General features: G+C 54.2%; 2 protein-coding genes across 2 annotated transcripts in view; one reads left to right on the forward strand and one right to left on the reverse strand.

The window, feature by feature from the left end:
* Window positions 1-5,174, forward strand: part of RGS4 (regulator of G-protein signaling 4) — a 6,579-nt gene extending 1,405 nt beyond the window's left edge. Inside the window, exons 2-5 of the mRNA XM_009320598.1 lie at window positions 1,372-1,476; window positions 2,447-2,508; window positions 3,268-3,434; window positions 3,973-5,174. Coding sequence (XP_009318873.1) covers window positions 1,372-1,476; window positions 2,447-2,508; window positions 3,268-3,434; window positions 3,973-4,224 — 586 coding nt within the window. The 3' untranslated portion in view covers window positions 4,225-5,174. The remainder of the gene's footprint in view (window positions 1-1,371; window positions 1,477-2,446; window positions 2,509-3,267; window positions 3,435-3,972) is intronic.
* A 4,810-nt stretch (window positions 5,175-9,984) lies between these two features.
* On the reverse strand, window positions 9,985-20,496 carry RGS5 (regulator of G-protein signaling 5). Its single transcript, XM_009320599.1, has 5 exons — window positions 20,383-20,496; window positions 14,491-14,601; window positions 11,538-11,599; window positions 11,253-11,419; window positions 9,985-10,731 (listed from the first exon to the last, which is right to left on the reverse strand). The coding sequence occupies exons 1-5, from the start codon at window positions 20,424-20,426 to the stop codon at window positions 10,570-10,572; spliced, it is 546 nt and encodes a 181-aa protein (XP_009318874.1). The 5' UTR covers window positions 20,427-20,496; the 3' UTR covers window positions 9,985-10,569.
* Between the last annotated feature and the right edge of the window lie 118 nt (window positions 20,497-20,614).

The following is a 20,614-nucleotide window of genomic DNA, read 5'->3' on the forward strand; positions in this document are numbered from 1 at the left end:
TTTCAGGAACATTTGGCAGGGGAAAAAAAAAAGAACATGTGAATTTTTTTTTTCTTTGCATTTTTTCAAATCTTTTAACCACCTCTGTCCAGGATTCCCAAGAAAATCCCTCTCTCCCAGAAAGCTGCGGGACTCACTGCAAGCAGCAATGTCTTATTTCCTCCTGCTGCCGCCTTCCTGCAGACCTGAACGGTCTCCTTCTGGGGGCAGGTAGCATGGCAGCGCAAGGCAGCCCGAATCTGGCAGCGCAGAGTACCTGATGTCTGCCTGGGCAGGGCTAGGATGTTGGCCCTGGTCACGCACACCCTGTTCTGAAGAAGCTATGAGTTTCCTTTGCTCTCACCCTAGTGCTGGAGTTCTTAAGGAAACATTTATGAGCACAGGCAAGCAGTGAGATAAGATATGGCCGGGACCACTGGCAGGGTGCTATAGCTGGAACAAAGAGCAGTGCTGGGAGGCTGAACAGCTACCTGACCCTGGAGCACAACCTCTTACTCTTTTCCAGGCTCTGATCTGAGGAGCAGGAGAAGAATTTCCTGCTTATGCTATCATTGCACCCTGCAGCAGGCCAGGGCTTGCACCCCTGAGCAAGCAGGACTGATTTACCTGCGCCCCCCCCATTCTTAAACTGGAACGAAGTCCAGGGAGATGCTGAGGCCAATACCAGCTGCATATCTAGATGCTGCTGTCAGGCAGTGGTTGTCCTGAGCACGCTGGAAAGCAGAACAAAATTGAGCATGCATCCTCAGAGGAGCTCGCCATGGAGCAAGGGAGTAGCTTGCAGTCAGCATAGGCTGGTTGTATGAAGCTCCTGGCTTCCCCTGATCTCGCCCCACAGTCCTGCTCCTAGCCCTTTGCTTCCTCCCTTCCCTCCGTGTCACGGGCAGCTGCTTGGTGGGGTGGCCTGGCACAGCCCTGCTGTTCCTGTAGCTGGGTGATGAGGTGGGGAGATGGCAAGGGCTGCAGGAAGGGATTAGTAAGTATGTAAGAACTGGACACTGGTGGCTGGGCAAATCAGTTTAGGGAGAAGTGACACATTTACAGGACGGTGATGCCTTTCTATCACAATATTTTAACTGTAAACAAACAGTAGGAAAACAGTAGCTTCTCCCCCTTTGCCAGCCCTGCCTCCAGGCTGATGACCTTCTCAGCAAGAAAATGGTGCTGTTGAACATGAAAAATTACTTCTTTGACTTTGTTGTATTTGTCTAGCAACAGAAATATGCATTATGTGAGGAGTGGAAAGGCAGCACTGGAGTGACCTGCATTTATGTCACTGAGTAATGCTGAAGGAGCTTATTAAGGGTGAGGAAGCTGCAGAGAGAGTTGTAATGCATTATCTTCATCTTGTTCTTGAATTGTTTCTTTCAGTGCCAAAGACATGAAGCATCGTCTGGGCTTCTTGCTGCAGAAGTCAGACTCTTATGACTACAGCTCTTCCCAGGGCAAGAAGGAGAAAATATCTTCAAGCCAGAGGTAAAAGCAGATGCTGCCATGTAGTTAAGCCCAGGCTGGCTGCAACATGTTGTTTACTCCTTCACTGAGCTGAACTTCATTAGCGTTTCTGCTGCTGCTTCCCAGTACCTCCTGAACACCTGTGTGTTTGAATCTAGTGTGGCAATAGTCCTCAGGTATTGATAGTCCCTTTCCATGAAGAAGTTGAACTAGAGGTCCCTTTCTGCCAACACTTCTGCGATTCAATATGCATGTGCACGTGGAAAGACTTGTGCAGTCTCCTGTGCAGGGGAATGATGCCATCACAAGACCCAGTGCGACTTGACACATTGCAGAATCAGCATCACTCGCAATTTGAGTTGGATTTGTGCAATGGTCCACACAGCTGCACAGAGGAATTGGCACAGAAAACAGAGCGCGCAGTCTGTCAGGGTATCACTGCTGTCACTGAGGTGCAAGTAGATGGTGTCCTTTCCAAGGAGGACTCCAAAGGCCAAGGTATGCTCCTAGAATAGATGAGCCCTAGGATGTTCTGGTATGGTAGGGGGAACGAATGCAGGATGTGTTCCCACATTCCCAGTTCCCATGTTCCTCTCTCTTCTGTATCGCTACGGTTCCCCTGACAGGTTAAAGAAATCAGCCCTTTGGAGTTCACTGATACGACCTGTAAGAGTGATCCAAGGTCCGTGCCCCATCAAGAGATGCAGCCAGTCACAAAATAAACACAAAGTCCCCAACAATTTTTCCAGGAAAATTCCTTTCCAGTCCATGGCTGGTGATGGGGGATTGCAAACCGGAATTTCTGTAGATTAGATCTGGGATCCCCGGGGGTCTCTGTAAAGCAAGCAGACATTTCCTTCTTGGTCTCTCATGTATGCTCTTACAACAATCCGGGAAAGAGATTTTCTAGCGGTGCTGAGCAAAAAAAAAAATTGTCCTTTCTGTGCTCCCCTTCAATCTTCCCTGTGTTTCTCCCTTTGTCTCCTTTTAGGGTTAGCCAAGAGGAAGTCAGGAAGTGGGCAGACTCTTTGGAAAACTTGATCCATCATGACAGTAAGTAAAGAGGGCCCTTCTGTTGGAGATGTTGAGGGTGCTGCCTGCGAGGTTTGTGTGCTGAGCAGTCCCTGGAGGGGGCATGGGACATTATCTTATGTCTCTTAGCAGCACACAGTAGCTCCTTTGGCCACGCAGGCCTTTGGGAGGGGTGGTGAAGGGTGCTCTTGGTCAGATCCAAGGGACAGTACCAATGTATCATGAGTGGGGCTTTGACCTACGGCTGAGCTGTCCCTTTTGTGAAGGCAACTGGTTTAGCCCTGTGCAAGGGGAGGGCAAGACTGCAGCACACAGTTAACAGTGGGTTAAACAAGAACCAAGAAGTGGAGAAACTGTTTGCAGCTGAGCCCATGGGAGACTTCGTCTTCCTGTCGGTTCCAGGCTACACTGATGTCCTTGATGTTTCCTTTGTGTTGTTCTCATGGCCTGAGACTCTGCGGCGTGTGTTGGCTGTCTCCTTGGGGCCTCCTGGGAACACACAATTTGCTTGTGTTCTCCTGGCTGAGCCACTGAAGGTCACAGTGGGGGAGCAGGAAGCTGAGGACCCACGTGTGACATCCCCATGGGGCCTGTCTGAATTCCAGCCTCCCTCGGCATGCACAAGCGACTGCCGTGGAGGCAGGCAGCCATCCCCAAGGCAGCTGCTCATTCAGCTCTGGGAAGGAGAACGCAGAATTGCTGTTTGCTGTGGTTCATGGGTATGACTATCCAGGAACCAACACTCTTACCTGATCTGGTTTTCCTCTAAACAATCTGTAGGAGGACTGGCCGCTTTCCGTGCTTTTCTCAAATCTGAGTACAGTGAGGAAAACATCGAGTTCTGGGTCAGCTGTGAGGACTACAAGAAAACCAAGTCGCCAGCCAAGCTCAGCCCCAAGGCCAGAAAGATCTATGACGAGTTCATCTCAGTGCAGGCAACAAAAGAGGTATGTGCACAGAACATTTCTTGAGCAAAGGTGTCACCCTAAATCCCGAACAAGGCCAGCAGCACAGGGAAGTGGAGATCTGGTAGTTTCGTAAGAGTTGAAGGGTGCTACTTCTCTGTTAGTTAACAAGCAAATGGTGTCATTTTTATTGCTTTCATATTAAACGTGGATAGAGAGAAAGTGGGTTTAGTTACAACCACGTGACCATCCCATGAGCACACTCAAATGGGAGAAGCCCGAGCGGACTGTGATTCCCAGTGTTCCAGCTGCTCCTGTGCAGTTGTTCGAGTTTCCTGGCTGGCTGCATCCCGGAGGGATATGTGTTAGTCTCCCCTGACAGTTTGTCCGGCAGCAGAGATGCATTGGTATCCAGCTGCACAGATTCTGCCAAGGCTACAGGGTGTCCAACGGCCATTTCAGACCACTGTCCATCAAGGACAGCTTAAATATGTTTGGTGAAGGGATGCTTGGATTTTCCTTTACCTATGCTAGCCACTTCCGGGACAGATTCTGCTTACACTGTCCCTTTGGCCCACAGGTGAACCTGGATTCGTGCACACGGGAGAAAACGTGCCACAATATGCTGGAGCCTACACTGTCCTGCTTTGACGAGGCTCAGAGAAAAATATTCACCCTCATGGAAAAGGATTCTTACCGCCGTTTCCTCAAGTCCCCCTACTACCTGGACTTGATCAGCCCACCTGGTGCTGGCTGCGGGCCCGAAAACTGCAAAAGAAGCCACACTCACACCTTAGACTGCAACTCTAACATCATCTCTCAGTGCGCCTGAACCTGCAGCAAGGCAGGGGTGGGTTGGGCTCTTGCAAGAATATACGGCAGCAAAAGCATTCATTGGCATGAAGCAACAGAGCTGTCTCCAATAGCTAATGTCCCAGTTGTATCCCATGTCATGCAACAGCCAGCATTTGTAACCCAAGCCAGGCTCAGTTTGTGTAGCAAACCCTCTTCTGACTCCATCAGTGAAGGAGCCCTGGAGTCTGTCTGACATGAAAGCTGGGTGCAATCATTGCGTGCCCGTTGTGTTTCTGGCGAGCCCTGCAAGCTCAGGAGGGTGGTGGGGGAGCACATGCTCAGACCCAGCGCTACCCACCAAGGGACCAGACTTGCAATGTTGCAGTGTGACACCTAGCAAGGAGCAGGGAAAAGAGGAAGCCAGGGGAAGCGTTGGGGACTGTGATCTCCCCTTTCTAATTGGCAAAAGCTCAGATGAAAAGGGCTTGCTGTGGTCCTTAGCTGTCCATATAGCTCCCAAATGTCTAGGCTTTCAGTATTATTTGCTCAGAACTCAGGCTGTGCTGCATTATAGTCATCAGACATAGGAAGAGCTCCTACTCTTTCTTGAAGGGAGACCAAAACTTTCAGAAAAACAGCCTCCCTCGATCACCACAGCTACAATCGCATGGAAGCTCTCCCCTCTGGCCGCTTCTCCCTCTGTAGCATCTGGTTTATGCTGGCCAAGGATCTTTCCTAGGGCTGTACAGAGCTATTATTTTGGGGAAGTTTGTTATTTCATATATTATTAATTGTGTCCTTCATGCTCCCAGGTTAAATACTGTAGCTGAGCCGAACAGAAACATGTTCCTTCTCTCCCAGACTGGCAGGTGTATATCGCTAACTCTGGGAGTGCCATCTGAATTCAGGTTTGCCTGCCCTGGCTTGTATGGAGCAGTTTGTGATGGAATAGGACCACAACACAACAGCTGGGGAGGAAAGACCCTGCCTGGGAGTACTTGAAAATTTCTTTTTTTTTTTTTTTTTTTTAAATGATGTTTATGTGAGTTTATAATTCAGTAGTAGCATGACTCACTTTTTTCCTGAAGATGGTAGGAGGAATGTGTCAGTCTCATTACTGCTCCTGGGCTTTGCCAGAAGGCAGCTTACTACTTCTTAATCGCTGCGGTTAGACATGGCCTTCGTTGGGGGCTTTGGGACTGACACTGACCTGCAGTTGGAGGCACAAGGAATAGATGCAGGGCTTGCTGTCTTGGGCTGCAGTACCGGGTATCGCCAGCCAGCAGCTGGGACCGCCTGCTCTGAGCAGTCCAGTGGCTGTCGTCGACGCTCTCCCCCAACCCTTGGTCTCTCCTTAGTTGGATATTGCTGCTCTGACAACCATGTATTCCTCGCTCTGCATTCCAGTCCAAATAACAGTTCTCACACCGGGGTTTTGACATGGCAGGAGGCAGCCGTGGTTCTCCGGTAGGCACGTCCAGGCCCACAGAGAAACATCTCTTTTGACATTTGCTTTATTTTGTATTTATTAGATTGTACTGACACATACCACCCCTGCATGTTCAGCTACGAGATGGAGAGGCTTGCTAAAGCTCTGAACATAGCCAAGCATGTGGCTATGTTTTCTTTTCCCCTGGTACTGGGAACTCTTGATAACTATTGCAAAAACTGTATTGATATTTAAATAATGATGAATACATTCTAAATAAAAATGTTTGCATTAGTCCCTTCTAAAACACCATTGTGTGAACCAAAGAAAATGCAGGAGATGCAATGCATTGGCCAAGGTTACTCTAAAAAGTCATTTTACAAATGGCTTCACTCGGAGGTTGTTTTAAATTACAGAAGGATGAAACAGCCATCATATCCTTCAGATACCCTCGGCACTGTGAGCCTGGGGGATGCTGGCCTTTTTGGGGTCTATGCTGTGCCTGACATGCTCACCCTTGCCAACAGGTTGGGGTGAGCATGAGGCCCCCCTTGACAACCTTGGAGAGGGGAACGTAAAGGAGCACCTCCTCGCTGCAAATGTCTTCCCACCCAGAGCTCCAGAGGGGAACACCTTTTAGCTCAGAGCTCAACCTGTCCCTGGGCCCAAACCCTGCGAGTGCAGAGCTGCTGCCTGAAAGTGGCATGGCTGGGGGCGAGCAGGGCTGGCTCTTGCTCAGCCCCCGCCCCTGCAGGCACCGCGGCTGCTACTGGAGTGTGAGCTGACTCTGCCAGCTGAAGCCCGAGGCGGCAGCAGGGCTGGGGGTGCCCATGCCACACTGGCGCTGGGGAGTTTCCTCTGGACCAGCCTCCTGGGGGGATATTTTTATTCCCTTTTCAGTTTCCTGAGAAACCATCACATCTGTTGCAGCAGAAGCTCTCAGAGGCCTTTGGTCTTGCCAGGGCTTTTGGCCACAAGTTTTGGGAGTGTCCCATAGAGGGTAAGGAGATGCCACGCCTTCAGCGCAAAGAGACAAAATGAATAGTCCATTGAGATGGTAGCAGAAATACATGTTTATGTGTGGATTACTGAGTGGTACAAGAATACGGGTTAACACAATCAGTTCCTCAGTGCACACCAGTGCCCCACATGAAGATCTCTAGTGGAAATCAATGGAGAATGTCAGACTGAAAACCTGCTGCTTGTGGGTGTGAGGAGTCGATCCCCGCTCCTGACCTCGCCCTGGCCCTTGGCCACAGCACTCGGCACCCTCCAAGGAGTGACCAAGGGCTGGGGGGAGCCTGGGCGAGCCCTGGGACACCCTCAGCCCCCCGTGGGCACCGGGCAGCTCCTGCCACTGCCTCGCAGACTTAGGCAGTCCCGAGGACTGGGACTGGGCAGCACCGGCAGAGCCCTGCCTCAGCGTGCCGGGGGAGAGCTGGGTGATTCACATCGTGGCTGGTGAGGTGTGAGGGTCCAGGTCAATGAATTAACCAGAAAACACACAGCGAACGATCCACCAACGTTAATCCCAGGGATGCAGCTGCAGGGAGCCCTCCTCCGCATGTCCAAGTGGTGGGGAGTAGGTGCCAGGGAGGCACAGAGGCAGCGCCTGGTGCCCGGGGACCCCAGCTGCAGCGTGGGGTTGCCTTGCCCCATGGCAGGGGATGGGGTTCCCTTGGAGAGCGTGAGAGCTGCCTCCTGCGCCGGCTCAGGCACCAGGACGTGCCGGGGCTGTGGGCACCCAGCGGCCACGGGCACAGGGCGATTTCAGAGGATGTTTTGGAAGATGCACCTTAGCATTCACTCGGGTGGATGGCCAAGGTTTCCTTCAACGGGGTCTGGGACTGCGATAAACCCACACACACTCATCTCTGTGCCAGACTGCAAGCACAATATCCAGAAACTCTGCTTTTTGGCTCTCTGACTCACTGGGGATCCAGATGCCCGCGTTAGGAGTATGTATATATGTGTGTGTGTATACTTGTCTATGTCTACAGGGATATAGATGTACAATGTCATGTGTATATTGTCATACATATGCTAAATTTCATGAAAGCAAGAGTGATAAAATACATGAAGTATTTCCTACCAGAAATATAATGGTTGGTATCAGCCCGACAGTAAATACCTCTGGGTCTGTGGAAAGCTTGGCTGCGGGGTTGGTACAGGCATTGCCGCCTTTCTGGGGTGCGCCTGCCTGAGTAATTAGCCAAACGACCCTTCTACACAAACACAACTTCTCAAGAGCTCCAAAACACTTCAGGGGCCACATTTTATAGCCACCCAGTAGCTCACTGGCACCTGTTCAATCACCCCCTAAAGTAGGCTTCCAATATTTTAGCAGAAATCAAGCTGGGGAGGGATTTCCAATAGAGCTGTTTCACCTCTCCTGAATCCAGCCTCCACCTTTCTTTTTGGCACGTACATACCCAGACACCTTCTCCCTGCCCCACACGTCGCTGTGGCAGCTAGTGATATCTCAGGTTTTGATGGCATGCAGCAAGCCAGCCTCGAGCAGCATCCCAGCATTGGCATTTAACGGTGAAACGTGCGAGGGTATCTGGAAATAGCTGCCAAAGGATTAAGTAAAAATGAAAGATCTGGGTCCTTCTGCAGGGAAGCCTGTTTGGTTTTGCATTTCTATGAGTCGCGCTGTGAATAGGGAGCTTGCACATGGCGAACCCGCTTGTCTTGACACCAGTTCATGGAGATGTTAGGAGGGTGTAGGGAGCACGCCTGGGCAGGAATGTGGGAGCACCCTGCAGCAGAAGGCCTGGCCAAGCCCCCAGCCCCCCTCCCATGCCCAGCCCTGCACCTGCCTCCCCTTTGTTGCCCACCAGCTCTGGGCAGCAGGCACTGCTGGGGGGATCCTGCGCCCTTTCAATGGGACCCTCCTGCTGCTCCTGGACTCCCTTGGGCTCTTTGGGGCCACCCAAGCCGCCCCCTGAGCTCACCCCAGGGGAATGCCCCGCGAGCGTCACCCCTGCCGCTCCAGCACTGGCTTTCCCAGGCCATTTGCTCCAGAGGAAAAAAAAAGTCACATTTGTGATGGCCTCCATCCTTCCTCTGCCTCGCCATCCCTGCCTGGAAAATGCAGCCCACTTCCTGCAGCTCAGGATGTATTTTTCTTTGTCACCATAGTGACAGTGTGTAAATATTTGGGGCTGGTGGGGTTTTGATCAGATTTTGAAAGTCTTGAAGAGGCTGGCAAACCCATTGTTTATGTTATTGCATTTCGAATGGAGTCTCATGACTTGCAGTTGAGGTTGAGCGGCCAGGGGCGGCCGGTTGGAGCTGCCTGCTGGGAGCACGATCGCTTGTTATTTTGCTGGCATCTGTCGGGTTGCCGGCTGGGCAGCTTGATCCCTGCAGTGTGCTCGTTGCAAGCCACGGCCCTGCAGATGCTGTACCAGGAAACCATCGCAGGGATGAAACGTCGAGGGCCCACGGAGCAGGGGTTCATCGCATTTGCCTCGAGGCTGAAATGAGACCCCAGCTGCCTTTCACGTATGCCCTTGCCCCATCCTCAGCTGTGATTTCTTCTGGTAGTGAACAGTGGGCTGGCTTTGAATCATTTGAAAAGAGCTGATCTTTTTAAGAGACAGCCTTATGGAAACGCATGTCCTGGACAGATGGGAGGAGACAGGCGAGAGAGATGCAGGCTATACAAACTCAGCAGAGTTTGCCGTCTGTTCAAGAAGACAGGGGTTTATTTTTCATATTTCCAATGATGGTTTTGTCTTTGGGTTTGGGTTTTGGTTTTTGTTTGTTTGTTTTTTTTTTAATTGGATCTGAACAGTTGCAATTAGCAGCTTTTTTTCCCTCAGCATGATTTTCCTCCCTCGTCTAATCGATGCCCCTCGATTGAGTTTGTGCAGAAGTATCGCTTTGGCGTGCCTACTGCGGAGAGAAGCAACTGGAGCAAGAAACAACTGCAGCAACACTTGAAGCTGCAATCCAAGCACACCACCAGCCACTAGCACTGCTGAGGGCTGCGCGTAGGCACTGGGGACACGGGCACAGGCTGCAGATTGTGAGCTCAGTACGTCATGCAAGTGGTTGGAGCGAGCGGGAGGTCTGGGTTGCTAAACAGTCCCGGTGTTTTGAACAAACAGATCTCATTTTATCCTCTTTACTGTCTTTAGTGTGAAGCAAACAGGCTGTCTCACAGCTGACTCCCAGTGGAGTCACTGGGGAAGCGGTGCTGCAGGCTCGCTCTGCCCACCCCTCATGCCAGCCAGGCAGCCCCTGCGGCGCACGGCCGTGCCGCTCCCAGATCTGCCGTACCACCGTCCCTGCCATGCAGCCATCGCTGCCATACAGCCGACCCTGCCGTACAGCCATCACTGTGCCTGCCGAAAAAAAAGGTGATGCTGATCCCACGGTGGACACGCCCCACCCTGCACCCCAGGGCTGCAGGCATGCTGGACTTGGCCAGGGAGGGGAGCACGCATAGGGTACCCTATGCAGCCTCAGCAACACCCTGGGAAGCTGGGAGGAGGGAGGGAGCCTGGAGCAAACCAGCGATAAGGGCAAAACTGGGAGAAATATTGTAATGTCCTAAGAAGTCCTAAGAAGGCAGAGCCAGCACCTCAGAGCCTCTGACTAAAGCCGAGCCCCACAGTGCCAGCGATGCACTGGCTGCCCAAGTGGCTCCCGGCTGCTGCAGGGCTGGGGCTGCTCCACCGCCCTTCTGGGTCCCAAACCCAGGGAGGATCACCAGGGGTTTCTGCTAATTGGTCTTTTGTAGGAGAGGAAAGAGACTGTAAGAGAGGAGACATCAGTCCATCTGACAATCCAAAGCACGGGGGGAAATGTTTAGCAATGCCCCTGGGTGCTCTTTTAGGCTGGTATCAAGAAAGCAAAGCAGTTGCAGGAGAAGGGGCAGGTGTTCAGACAGAAGCAGTGGGACCGCCCGCAGGGAATGCCTCGCACAGCCCTGCCACATTGCTACTTGATTAACTCCTGATAAAACTCCGACCGCACAAATCTGGGCAGGGAGTCTTTCTCCATCAGGGCAAAGATCCTCTTCTGGGCCATGTCAAAGCTGCTTGGTGATGGCTCCACCAGGTTCTTCATGGTCATATCCTTGGTGAAGTGGTCGATGTTCACCTGCGATGGGAGTGTAAGAGAGATGGGGACCCTGCCTTTGTGAGGGGTGGGTGATGGCATCTCCCCTCACCTGCTCTGTCCCACCAACAACCACGCAGAGGTTATGGGGAGGGACTGAAGTGGGTTCGTTTATCTGGGGGAATTATTGGTGGCAAATCCGTAATGAAGGATGAGTTCTATCCTGCAGCAAATGTAACTCTGGGGTGAGGGCTACCACAGATTGTCATCCCTTATGATTAATGTAGGCCCTCTGTGGGGAGAGGGGGACAGGCATGTGCTGGAGGTGCCTGTGGCAGGAGGCAGCCCAGCAGAGGCTGAGTGTGTGAACAGGGGCACCGTGGCTGCAAAGGGTGGGAGTGCAGCCCGTGGGGATAGGGCTTCCCCTTGCTGAGGGTACAGCCCTCTGAGCCCCTCAGCCATGGTACAGCATGCCCTGCAGCCATTGCTCTCTTTGGGATGGAGGCCACCTGAGCAGCAGCCTCATCCCTCCTGGCACCATCTCCTACCCCGTGGCCACTGACCTCTTTGGGTGCCTCGGTCTGGATGAACTCCTCATAGATCTTCTTGGCCTTCTCCGCCATCTTCACAGGTGACTTGATTTTCTTGTAGTCCTCGCAGGCCACCCAAAACTCAGCGTTCTCCTCACTGAACTCGGAGCGCAGGAAGCTGTGGAAGCTGGCGAGCCCGTCTGCAGGGGGAACAGGCCCTCGCTGAGCGCTGGGGGTCCCAGGGGGGCCGAGATCTCGCTGAGCACCAGGGGGGGACATGGGATAGGGGGATGTGACTGCAGGGGGATGTGAACTTACAGGGGTCTTGCAGGAGCTTCTCCAGTGAATCACGCCACTGCAGAGCCTCCCCCGGTGATGGCCTGAAGGGAGTAAAGAAAGCCCAGGTAGTTCATGCTTACCCCACAGCCCCAGTAAAGGGTCTAGGTTTTTAAATAATTCTTTTAAAAAGGGGGAGGAATGGAGTAACGAGCTGTGGAGACTGTTGCAGAGCCGGGGTTGATGGTCGAGCAATGGAGATGCTGCTGCATCACAGCATGAGTACCCTCCTCCTGGGAGAGCTGAGTGCCAGGGGAGGTGAGAAATGGTTAATTCCCCCATGTTTTGAACAGAGACGTGGCTGAATGGCAAAGCGAGTCCCCTCTGCAGCCACGGGTCCCTTCCTTGCCCCAGTGCCCACGTACAGGAGGGCAGAGCAGAGGCTCTGCAGGCAGCTGGGAAGCATCCCTATGTTTTTCCACTGGGGTGGGGAAGGATGCTCCCCGCTGAGGAGGGGTGGAGGGGGGCCGAATCCTGCCAGCCCTGCACTGCCGGGTCTGGGGTCAGCGCCCCTCCACTCCCACAGCCCGCCCGCCGCATTCCCACGCTCTGTGGCAGGGCAAGACGCCAGCCTCGGCTCCCTCCCTCCCCAGTGAAAGCCTTCCGTGTTTTTCATGTGCGTGGCTTTTCCTCTTTTGTTTTTGGTTTTTTTTTTTAAATGCAATGCTTGTAATGTGACTAAAGAGGGTTGTGGGTTTTTTGTTTGTAGTTTTGGGGTTTTTTTAAGCCCTGAGGAGTTTGACTGAGTGGGCCTGGGGCACAGGCCTCCTGCCCGCCCTGTTGCCCACCAGCCTATGCCTGGTGCTGGAGGGGAAAGGAAGCCCCCCCTATGCCACTGAGCACTGGGCTCACTGCAGACCATCCCTGCTCCCCGCGGGCAGCACTGCAGCTCAGGCTTGTTTTGCTGCTGCAGGAGCACGGGTCAGGGCTGAAACCCTCTGGGTAAGCAGAGCATCCCTGGGTATGGGGAGGGAGTAGTGGGCAGGACAACCTGCTGGTCCTGGGGGCCTTGGTGCTTCAGCGGTGGGTCTGGGGAAAGTGCAGGTGCTCCTACCCAGCCGCCCTGCCCAGGTGGCTCCAGGGGGGAGACGAGAACAGCAGAAACACAAGGCTTGCTCAGGTTGGGTATCCAGCCCTCACTTGTCATCAAACCACCAGCACCCAGCAGTAAAGACCATGATGGGGGTCTGATCATTTGCTTTCTGAACCTCGAATTGAATTTGCACTTGCTGTCAAGGATCAAAAGCTCTCCCTGCCCCCATGTTCCTCCCAGGTGTCTCCCCACCCCCGGTGAGGGGGAGCGTCGCTGCAGTGACCCAACACAACCCAGATTTCCTGGAAACTACTAAATTCATTTTTCCATTAGCTGAATGTCCCAGGCATGATACTAACTGCAAGCGAGATGCTGACGGGTGAGTGATACTGAAGCTGCACAACGGTGCAGTGCAGGAGAAATCAACTCCTCCAGCCACCAGGGAGTGAAGATGTTCTCCAGCTTTCAGCGGTGATGGCTAATGGGGACAAATGTGTCGTCTTCGCAGAGACATCCAGGGCACAGCAGCGACTTGAGTGTGAAACGTGCCATCTGTCGGGGCTCTGCCTGCCCTGCCTGGCCCGGGCAGCTCTCGCGGAGCAGCAGTGCAGTGGGCAGGCACCACGCTGGCACGTGTCCCTGCACGCTGCAGCCAGCAAAGTGACTGCAGCTCTCTGCAGGCTCACGTCAGGGTGAGCGGGGCGTTTGTCTGCACATTGGGGTTGTTTTTTTGGGTTTGTTTTGGGTTTTTAGCAGACCCTTGGTGGAAGGTTACTAGTTTAGAGTAACATTGCCTGGGCTGAAGGGGAACATGGAGAGAGGGACTGGTGTAAAACAAAAAGTCATGATTTTAAAGTGGAAATAGAAGCCTGGCCTTGTGAAGAATGGGCATGCGCCTCTCCTGGTTTTAGTCGTGACATGGCCACTCAAGCCCTTCTAGATGAGCCCTTGTTCCCGGTGCCATGGGCAAGGCTGGCTGGGCCAGTCAGCCTCGCCTACCTCCAGCAAGTTAGATAGTCTGGGTGCTGTCAGACCTGGGTCCTCCAGCACTGTGTGTGTCTGGGTGCAGCTCAAGGACAGGGAGCAACTCCTTGGGGCAGGGGCAGGTGTCTCCAGGAGAGTCACCCGCATCCGATGGCAGCAGGGCTGAGGGGTGGCAGAAGAGTGGCTGGGCAGTGGCTCAGGCACTTGGCTCAGCTGCCCAAGGCTGGGCTGGAGGTACACTGGCTGAGGCCATCACCCTATGTCCAGGAAGCCATCCTGCCTTTAGATTTAAGCTAACATTTCTTTTGAAGGTTTATTTTGCCTCCTTTGAACTGTTACTCCTGTGGCACAGCCCATCAGCCTCTCTAGCTTTTCCTCTGCTTTGCTTTGTCATTAAACCAGCTTGGTGCCAGAGAGCAGAGGCTTAGGACAAAGGCAATAAGGTGAGACGGTGCCATCATCGCGGAGCTGCCCAGAGCCAGGCATCCTGCCGTGGGGCCATGCACCCAGCTCAGGGACAAGCTGCTGCCCTGGAGCCACTGGGCTGTGCGAGGCTGGCACCTCTGGGCTGAGGTGGGTGACTCAGAGAACTCCAAGTGCCGTATGCCTCTGGCAAAACCTTTATCGAATGAATGTGAAATCTCATCAAAAGTAAATTGAGTTTCCATGAGAAATCTGGTTTCCATAAAGCTGTATTGCCTGACATGTCTTATGCTGCCCTGACATAACTCTCAGAGCCCGCACCTAGCCGGCGGGTCATGAGGAGTGTGCCACGAGCCGCTTGCCACATAAAGCCCGCTGTGCCCACCCTGGGCCCCGCAGCAGGGGCTTCAGCTCCTCTGCATCCCAAAAGGGCTCACATCCACCCTTCCAGCTGGGCACGGGCACCAGCACAGCCTGCCCTGGCGCAGTACTCACTTCTGGGCCTTGGGTGGCTTCTCCGGCTTCTCTGGGTAGGGGATGATGAAGTCAATGGCCGAGTCAGGCTTCTGGAGCAGTGTGCCCAGCTTGGTCTTGATCTCCTTGGCCCTGCGGAAGGGGATGAGCAGAGGCAGGTCAGGTGGAGGGATGGGACAGCAGGGATGGTCCGTGCCCTGCACCTGTACAAACCCCGACACAGCTGCTGGTGAGGTACAAAGCTGTGTAATTAATTACACACGGACAAATGGACCCTAATGCTGTAAAGGTGCCTGGCTGAGGCATTTCAAGCTGGGCACTCAGAATTAGCAGCAGCTCTTGATCTCGATCTCTCTGCTTTGTCCCCATCTGTGGCTGGGATAATTGTATCAGCAGAGCTGGCAGGCTGCTCTGAGGATGAATTAGGGGATGTGTGTGCAGCACTCAGTTCCTATCGTGATGTGCCCCGAGGAAACGCTGGCGAGGAGATGAAGGAGCTCCCTTCAGAGAGGAGGCTGTGCAGTGTGCTGTGCTGGGCTGCACGGCAGTGCCTGCCCCACGCTGAGCCCCATCCCGCATTGCACCCGCCAGGCCCACAACACCGATGGCCTCCGGAGCAGGGTGCCCTCCCCAGGTCCTGGTCTGCAGCCAGAGGGAGTGGGAAACTCTCTTCATCATGTCCCCTGAGCTTTTTGAGATCACTGCCCCTGCCTCCAGTGATGCACAGTGCAGCCCCTGAGCCCACCGCTCTGCTGCCAAGCACCCTCAGCACCACGCAGCCAAAATCCTCCCTGTCCTGGGGGGTGCTATTGCTAACACATAGGTTAGCACACGCCTCTATACTTGCCAAAATCAGGGTCAAATGCTCCTTGGTGTGCTCTGTGCCCACCCCTGCCCCTCCCAAGCACTCACGGCTGGGGGCTTCCTCCTTTCTAGGCACTTTTATTAGGATTATATTATTTTTCTATTGCTCTCTTGGGGACCACCAGCAATGCACGCTGCCAGCAACCCACCACACTTCCTGCTAGTGCCTGCGGTTCCTCTGCTCATGCCTAAGTAATATGTAAGCCTTATGTCTACAACAGGAAGAGTCCTGCAAACAGGTAACTCCTAGGTGCTGCTTCCCCTGGGCAGAGGGGGAAGAAGGGTTTCAGGAGGTGAAGTAGTCTGACTAGCAAAGGAGTTTCATCCTCCATCTTTCATCCTTCATCCATTTGGAAGATACATAGACAAGAGGGGTCCTGGGGCTTGACAGCAGGTCCAGCTCTTTCCCAAATAGTGCCCTTTTATGCAATACAACTTGCAACGTGGTCCCGAGCATGCAAAGCCACAGAGGAGGCCCCCCTCTGCTGCAGCTCAGTGTTGGTAGCAAGAGCAAGCCGAGCTTTTGCAGAAAAAAACTCAGGTGTGCTGCGTAAGACTGAACAAATAAAGGGATGAAAACGGACCCCCCAGCCCCATTTTTGCAGGGCAGGACTCTTCCCTGGCACAACAACATTTGGTGACTTCCAGGCTCGCTGGCACAGGGGGTGGATGAGAGCAAGGGGACACACTGCTTCCCCCACGGGCCAGCTGGGCTTGGTGCCTTCTCCACAGCGCGGCTGTCAAAGCTGGGCTGCAGCTCCCCGGCTTCAGGGCTCATTGCACTTCTCTCTGCTGTTTATTTTCACAAGCCCTCTGTGGACGATTGCTCCCTTGCTATGTCTGCTATTTAATTTCCATTCCTTCAATTTTTTCCCCTCCCTGTAAAACTCCCTCTGTGTTTTGGTTTTCCACCCCCCATGGGTGACTTTTTGAGACCTGGCTTGGGCTCTGCTCTACCGCCGGCTGCCCCCGCTTCTGCTGCAGAAACCTGCCTCCAACAGCCACCCTTGGACAGGAGCGGGCAGGGGCCGGCAAGGCCAGCGCCGGCCAGCACAGGAGCAGGAGTGGGCAGCCCAGCCTGGGTCTGCACACGGCAGGTGTACAGCATGGGGCAGAGCAGACCCAGAAGTCCAACTGTTTTCATGGAAAATGTCAGCAGCTACAGGGACAGCTTCTGTTGATCATGCTTCCGAGAAAACTTGAATCTTGCCTGGAAAGACCAGGACCTTAGTTGAAGGGTGATGAAGTCCCCACAGTCCCTGCACCGAGGTGTCTCTGGGACAGGGATGCTGCCGTGCGCAGTTCATCCCCCTCCCTCTAATAAATAAATAAAATGCAGATAAATGCTCCGAGCTGGAGCTGGCTCCTGATGCCCAGAGCCTGGGGCTGGCTCTCCTGTGAGCCTCAGGTGCCCCTTGGCACCCCACAGGCTGGCACTGCCGTGCTGGTACCCCTACGGCACAGCCCTGACCCACAGCTGCAGCAAGGAGGGGGCAAAGGCAGCAGGAGCTACAGCCCCATTAGCACTGAAGCAACAGGTGGGTGCAGAGAGTGCTCCAGGAAAGCTGATGGGGCATGACAGCCTCCTCCCCAGCTCTGCTTTCCCAGACGTCTGTGCTTGTGGCCACTGTTCCCCTCAGGGAAGGGAACACGTGGGCTCGGGGAGCATCTCTCAAAGAGGGGCTGAGCAGAAATGCCAGCTGCTACCTGGTCCCTCTCCCTGCCACTGCCCCATGCTTGGGAGGGCAGAGCCGGAGATGCTGCTGTGGCCGACCCGGTGCCAGGTGCTGTGCACCAGGGAGGTTCACCTCCAGGTGATCGGACCATGCACCCAGTCGTAGGGGTTTCAGCTGGCAGGAGCAGGGGTGAAGAGCAAGGGAGAAGGGGCTCACCCACCTCTGAAGCAAGGACGGTGGATGCCAGGGGGTCCCAAACAGGCAGGGGGAAAACACAGGCTGTGCTGGGAGCAGGGGCACTGAGAGCCAAATCTAACACATGGCAGCCTAAGGAGGTGGGAAGATAGGACCAGGACTCTGTTGCTGTCTGAGCAGGACCTGGGGACCTCACTACCCTGGTGCAGGTTGGGCCAACACATGCGCAAGATTTGAATGCAATCGATGGCGGCTTCATGCAGCAGCAAGCACTGTCCTGGATAATGCTCAGACCTGGTTCAAAGTCTTGCTCTCCAATTCCCACCTGCTGACAGTGGCTTACGGCCAACATCTGTCGGGCTCAAAGGGCACTAATGGGCCTTAATGGCCCTGAGCAGCCCCAACTGAGCCCCACACCCTGCCCATGGCTAGGGGTTCCATTTAAGCTCAGCCCTGGGACCACCTTCTCTGTGGTTGTGCTGGAGGTGGGCTTCTCCTCAGCCTGGTCTCCTGGCTTGATGTCAGGCCTATATTGCAGCCTCACTGCCTGCTGCTCCCAACAGGGCTCTCTGGATGGCTCCATCCCATGGCGCTTGTTGATGGACCATCAGCAGCTGCCTACCCAGCTGAAGCCCCACAGGTCCCAGTGTGGGGACAGCAGCAAGAACCTCCTCACCCCAAGCAAGTCCTCAGCTGTGGGGCCTTCATGAAATACAGGGAGACCACAGAGATGAGGAAGCGAGAAATGACAGCCAGAGGGCTGAGTGCTTGCAGGCTGGTGGGAGGGAAGGACTATTTAAAGACATCATCCTGGTGTCCTCCAGCAGATGTATTACAAGCTTTCAAGGAAGACTTCAGCAAAGGCTAAACAGCAGGGTAAAAAAGGCAGTTATAAACAAAAAGGCACCCTTCAAAAACCCCCCAGCTATGTCTGAGTGCGAAAAAGCAAGAGGACCATAAACTATGGAAGGTTAAGTGTGAGAACATATGGGAGCAAGCCAAGAAAAAGTCTGAGAAACAGCTTCCAAGAAGCATTAAAAGAAAATACGGGCTCTGTCAAACACATCAAGCGCAAGGAGGCTGTCGGGGAGGGCCAGGAGAGACTCCAGCTTTAAAAAACAAAACAAAACGAAGCTTGAAGAAGCTAAAGCTATAGCTGAAAGCTAAAGCTGCTGCTGTGTCCGAGGGCAAGGAGGTGCTGGAGGGAATGCCCCTTGAGGGGGAAAAAGGCTCCAGGGGTGGAATTCGAGGAGCCATAAACCTGCAAGTGTGATACTGTACGGGCATTTCAGCAGCAGCTGTATCAGATGGCCATGGTAGACACATGGACAAATATGGTCTATTGGAGAGGAGTCAAGGCAGCTCTGGCAGTAGGAAGAGATTCCTTCAAACCTATCGGCCCTCTCTGAAGAGGCCAACGAGCATGTGCCTTGGGGAGAGCCGGGGGGTACCAGGCCCTTGGGTCTGCAGGAGACCTTGGATGGGCTCTCCAGACCCCAGGCAGCTGCAGGGGGGAGAGGTCATCTCATGGATGACAGCGTGGGGAGCAGTGTGGGAAAGGTAACACACAACGCGTAGGGGACGGTGTGTTTTTCTCAGTGGGGACGGTCCTAGGGGAACGTGGGCTGGGACCATGCTGTTAAACATATCACATGCATGGGGAGAAGGGCCGAGTGGCAGATACTGTGCTACCCGGGTACAGCACTTGGGGACCGCTTGTGAGGAACTGCAGGAGGGTCTCGTGAGACTGGCAATGAAGCAGCTGTTGAAATTCCTCATAGAGCAATACAAAACAATGCACACAGGACAAACCCAGTCCTAACTCCATGTATAAAACTGGGCTGTAAGCGAAACGGCGTTTCAAGAGTGAGGATTTGAAAGTGTAACAGAAGTCAGTGAAAGCATCAGCATAGCAGCAGTGAAAAAAATTAATGTGGTATTAGAAAGTAGCAGAAGAGGTGACAACAAAGATGATAGCAGAGCAGAAATGTGTGGTTCACCCACATCTGGAAGAGCGCTGCCCGTGGTGCAGGAGGTTGCAGAAGACCAGGCAAGGTGAGCATGGGGCCATGAGGATGGCCAAAGGGCACGTTTCAAGCAAAGAAATTGTCACAGGCCCATGCTCCTGTTCGTGCCTGTGATGGGAATTTGCCTTGCTTTTGGGCAAGGAGCATCAGCTTTAGCTGATGAAGGGGGACTTCTCCCGGGCTTCCCCCAGGACAGTGAACGCCACCCTCACTCTCATCTAAAAATCAGTACCAAGGCATTTGCAGCTGCGAGGAAATCCTCACTGGGTAATTCACGTGTAAAGTCTTTTACCAAGTTTCCTCCTTAGGTGAAGGATCGAGTGTCCTGCTGCTGCAGGGAGACCCCAGCCTCATGCCGTGGCCCCCCTTGCGCCTCTGCTTCTCACTGGACCCCCTCCAAAGCCCCTCCAGCTCCGCAGGAGTGGAGAAGGGGGCAGGTTTCAATCAGCAGGGAAGTGGCTGGAGGCTGGAGCCTGCCTGGGTTCCCAAGGGGTGAGAGCAGCCTGGGAAGCACCACCACCCCACCACCACCCGGGGCAGGTTTCAAGGTGAGCACTGGGGCAGGGGGGGATGAAGATGAGGATGGGTGCCACAAGCGGGGCAGAGTGGGCTCTCTGCACAGAGCCGAGCCTCGTGAGAGGGGCTAGGGCTGGCTAATCCATCCACGTGTGAGGGAGACGCAGGCAGTTAAAGAGGGTTTTGAGGCATTTTGGAGCCACGGCTGTTTTCGCCTCAGAAAGGCAACCGCTTTCCTGCTTTTTTCCTCCCCCGCCATGTTTTGCAAACATTAAGGTCTGAGGACAACACGCTCCTGCTCCGGGCCCACGCAGGGGAGCAACTGAGGTTGAGGGGTGGGTTTGGGGCAGCCCAGACTTGCCCAGAAGAGAGGTTCCCAACCTAGAGGGGAGAGTTTGGGACTGGATCGGCACTTGCCCCCCTGAGGGCCCCAGCCACTCGCAGCACCACACTAAGCCCCCGCCAGCAAGCCTCCCTTCCCTCCCAGTTCAGAGCTGGACGATCCCAGTCCCCATAAGAGATGTCCATCATGGGGATGTGCTGGAGGAAGAGCCCCTCTGCCCCCAGCCCCCCCCAGCAGAGCCCTGCAGGGAGGCAGGCGCCCCAGCATCCCCGCGCGGGCTGGCCACTCTCACCTCTCCAGGCACGTGTGGGGCAGCGCTGCTAATCCTTTGCACATCTTGGCAGGCTGTAGTTTTCCTCGGCCACGAGAAGAGTGTGAGCGATGGCTAAAGCAGGCAGCAGCAGCTCTGTCTACAGCCCAGCTCCCCCCTCTCCCTCCTATATAGTGCCGGGAGCTGGACCCCCGCCAGCCCCGTAACCAATGCCGTCTGTCCCACTGCAGCTGGCCGCAGCCCCAGCAGCTTC

Source organism: Pygoscelis adeliae, unplaced genomic scaffold (assembly GCF_000699105.1).
Source record: "Pygoscelis adeliae isolate BGI_AS28 unplaced genomic scaffold, ASM69910v1 Scaffold402, whole genome shotgun sequence".
In the NCBI taxonomy this organism is placed as follows: Eukaryota; Metazoa; Chordata; class Aves; order Sphenisciformes; family Spheniscidae; genus Pygoscelis; species Pygoscelis adeliae.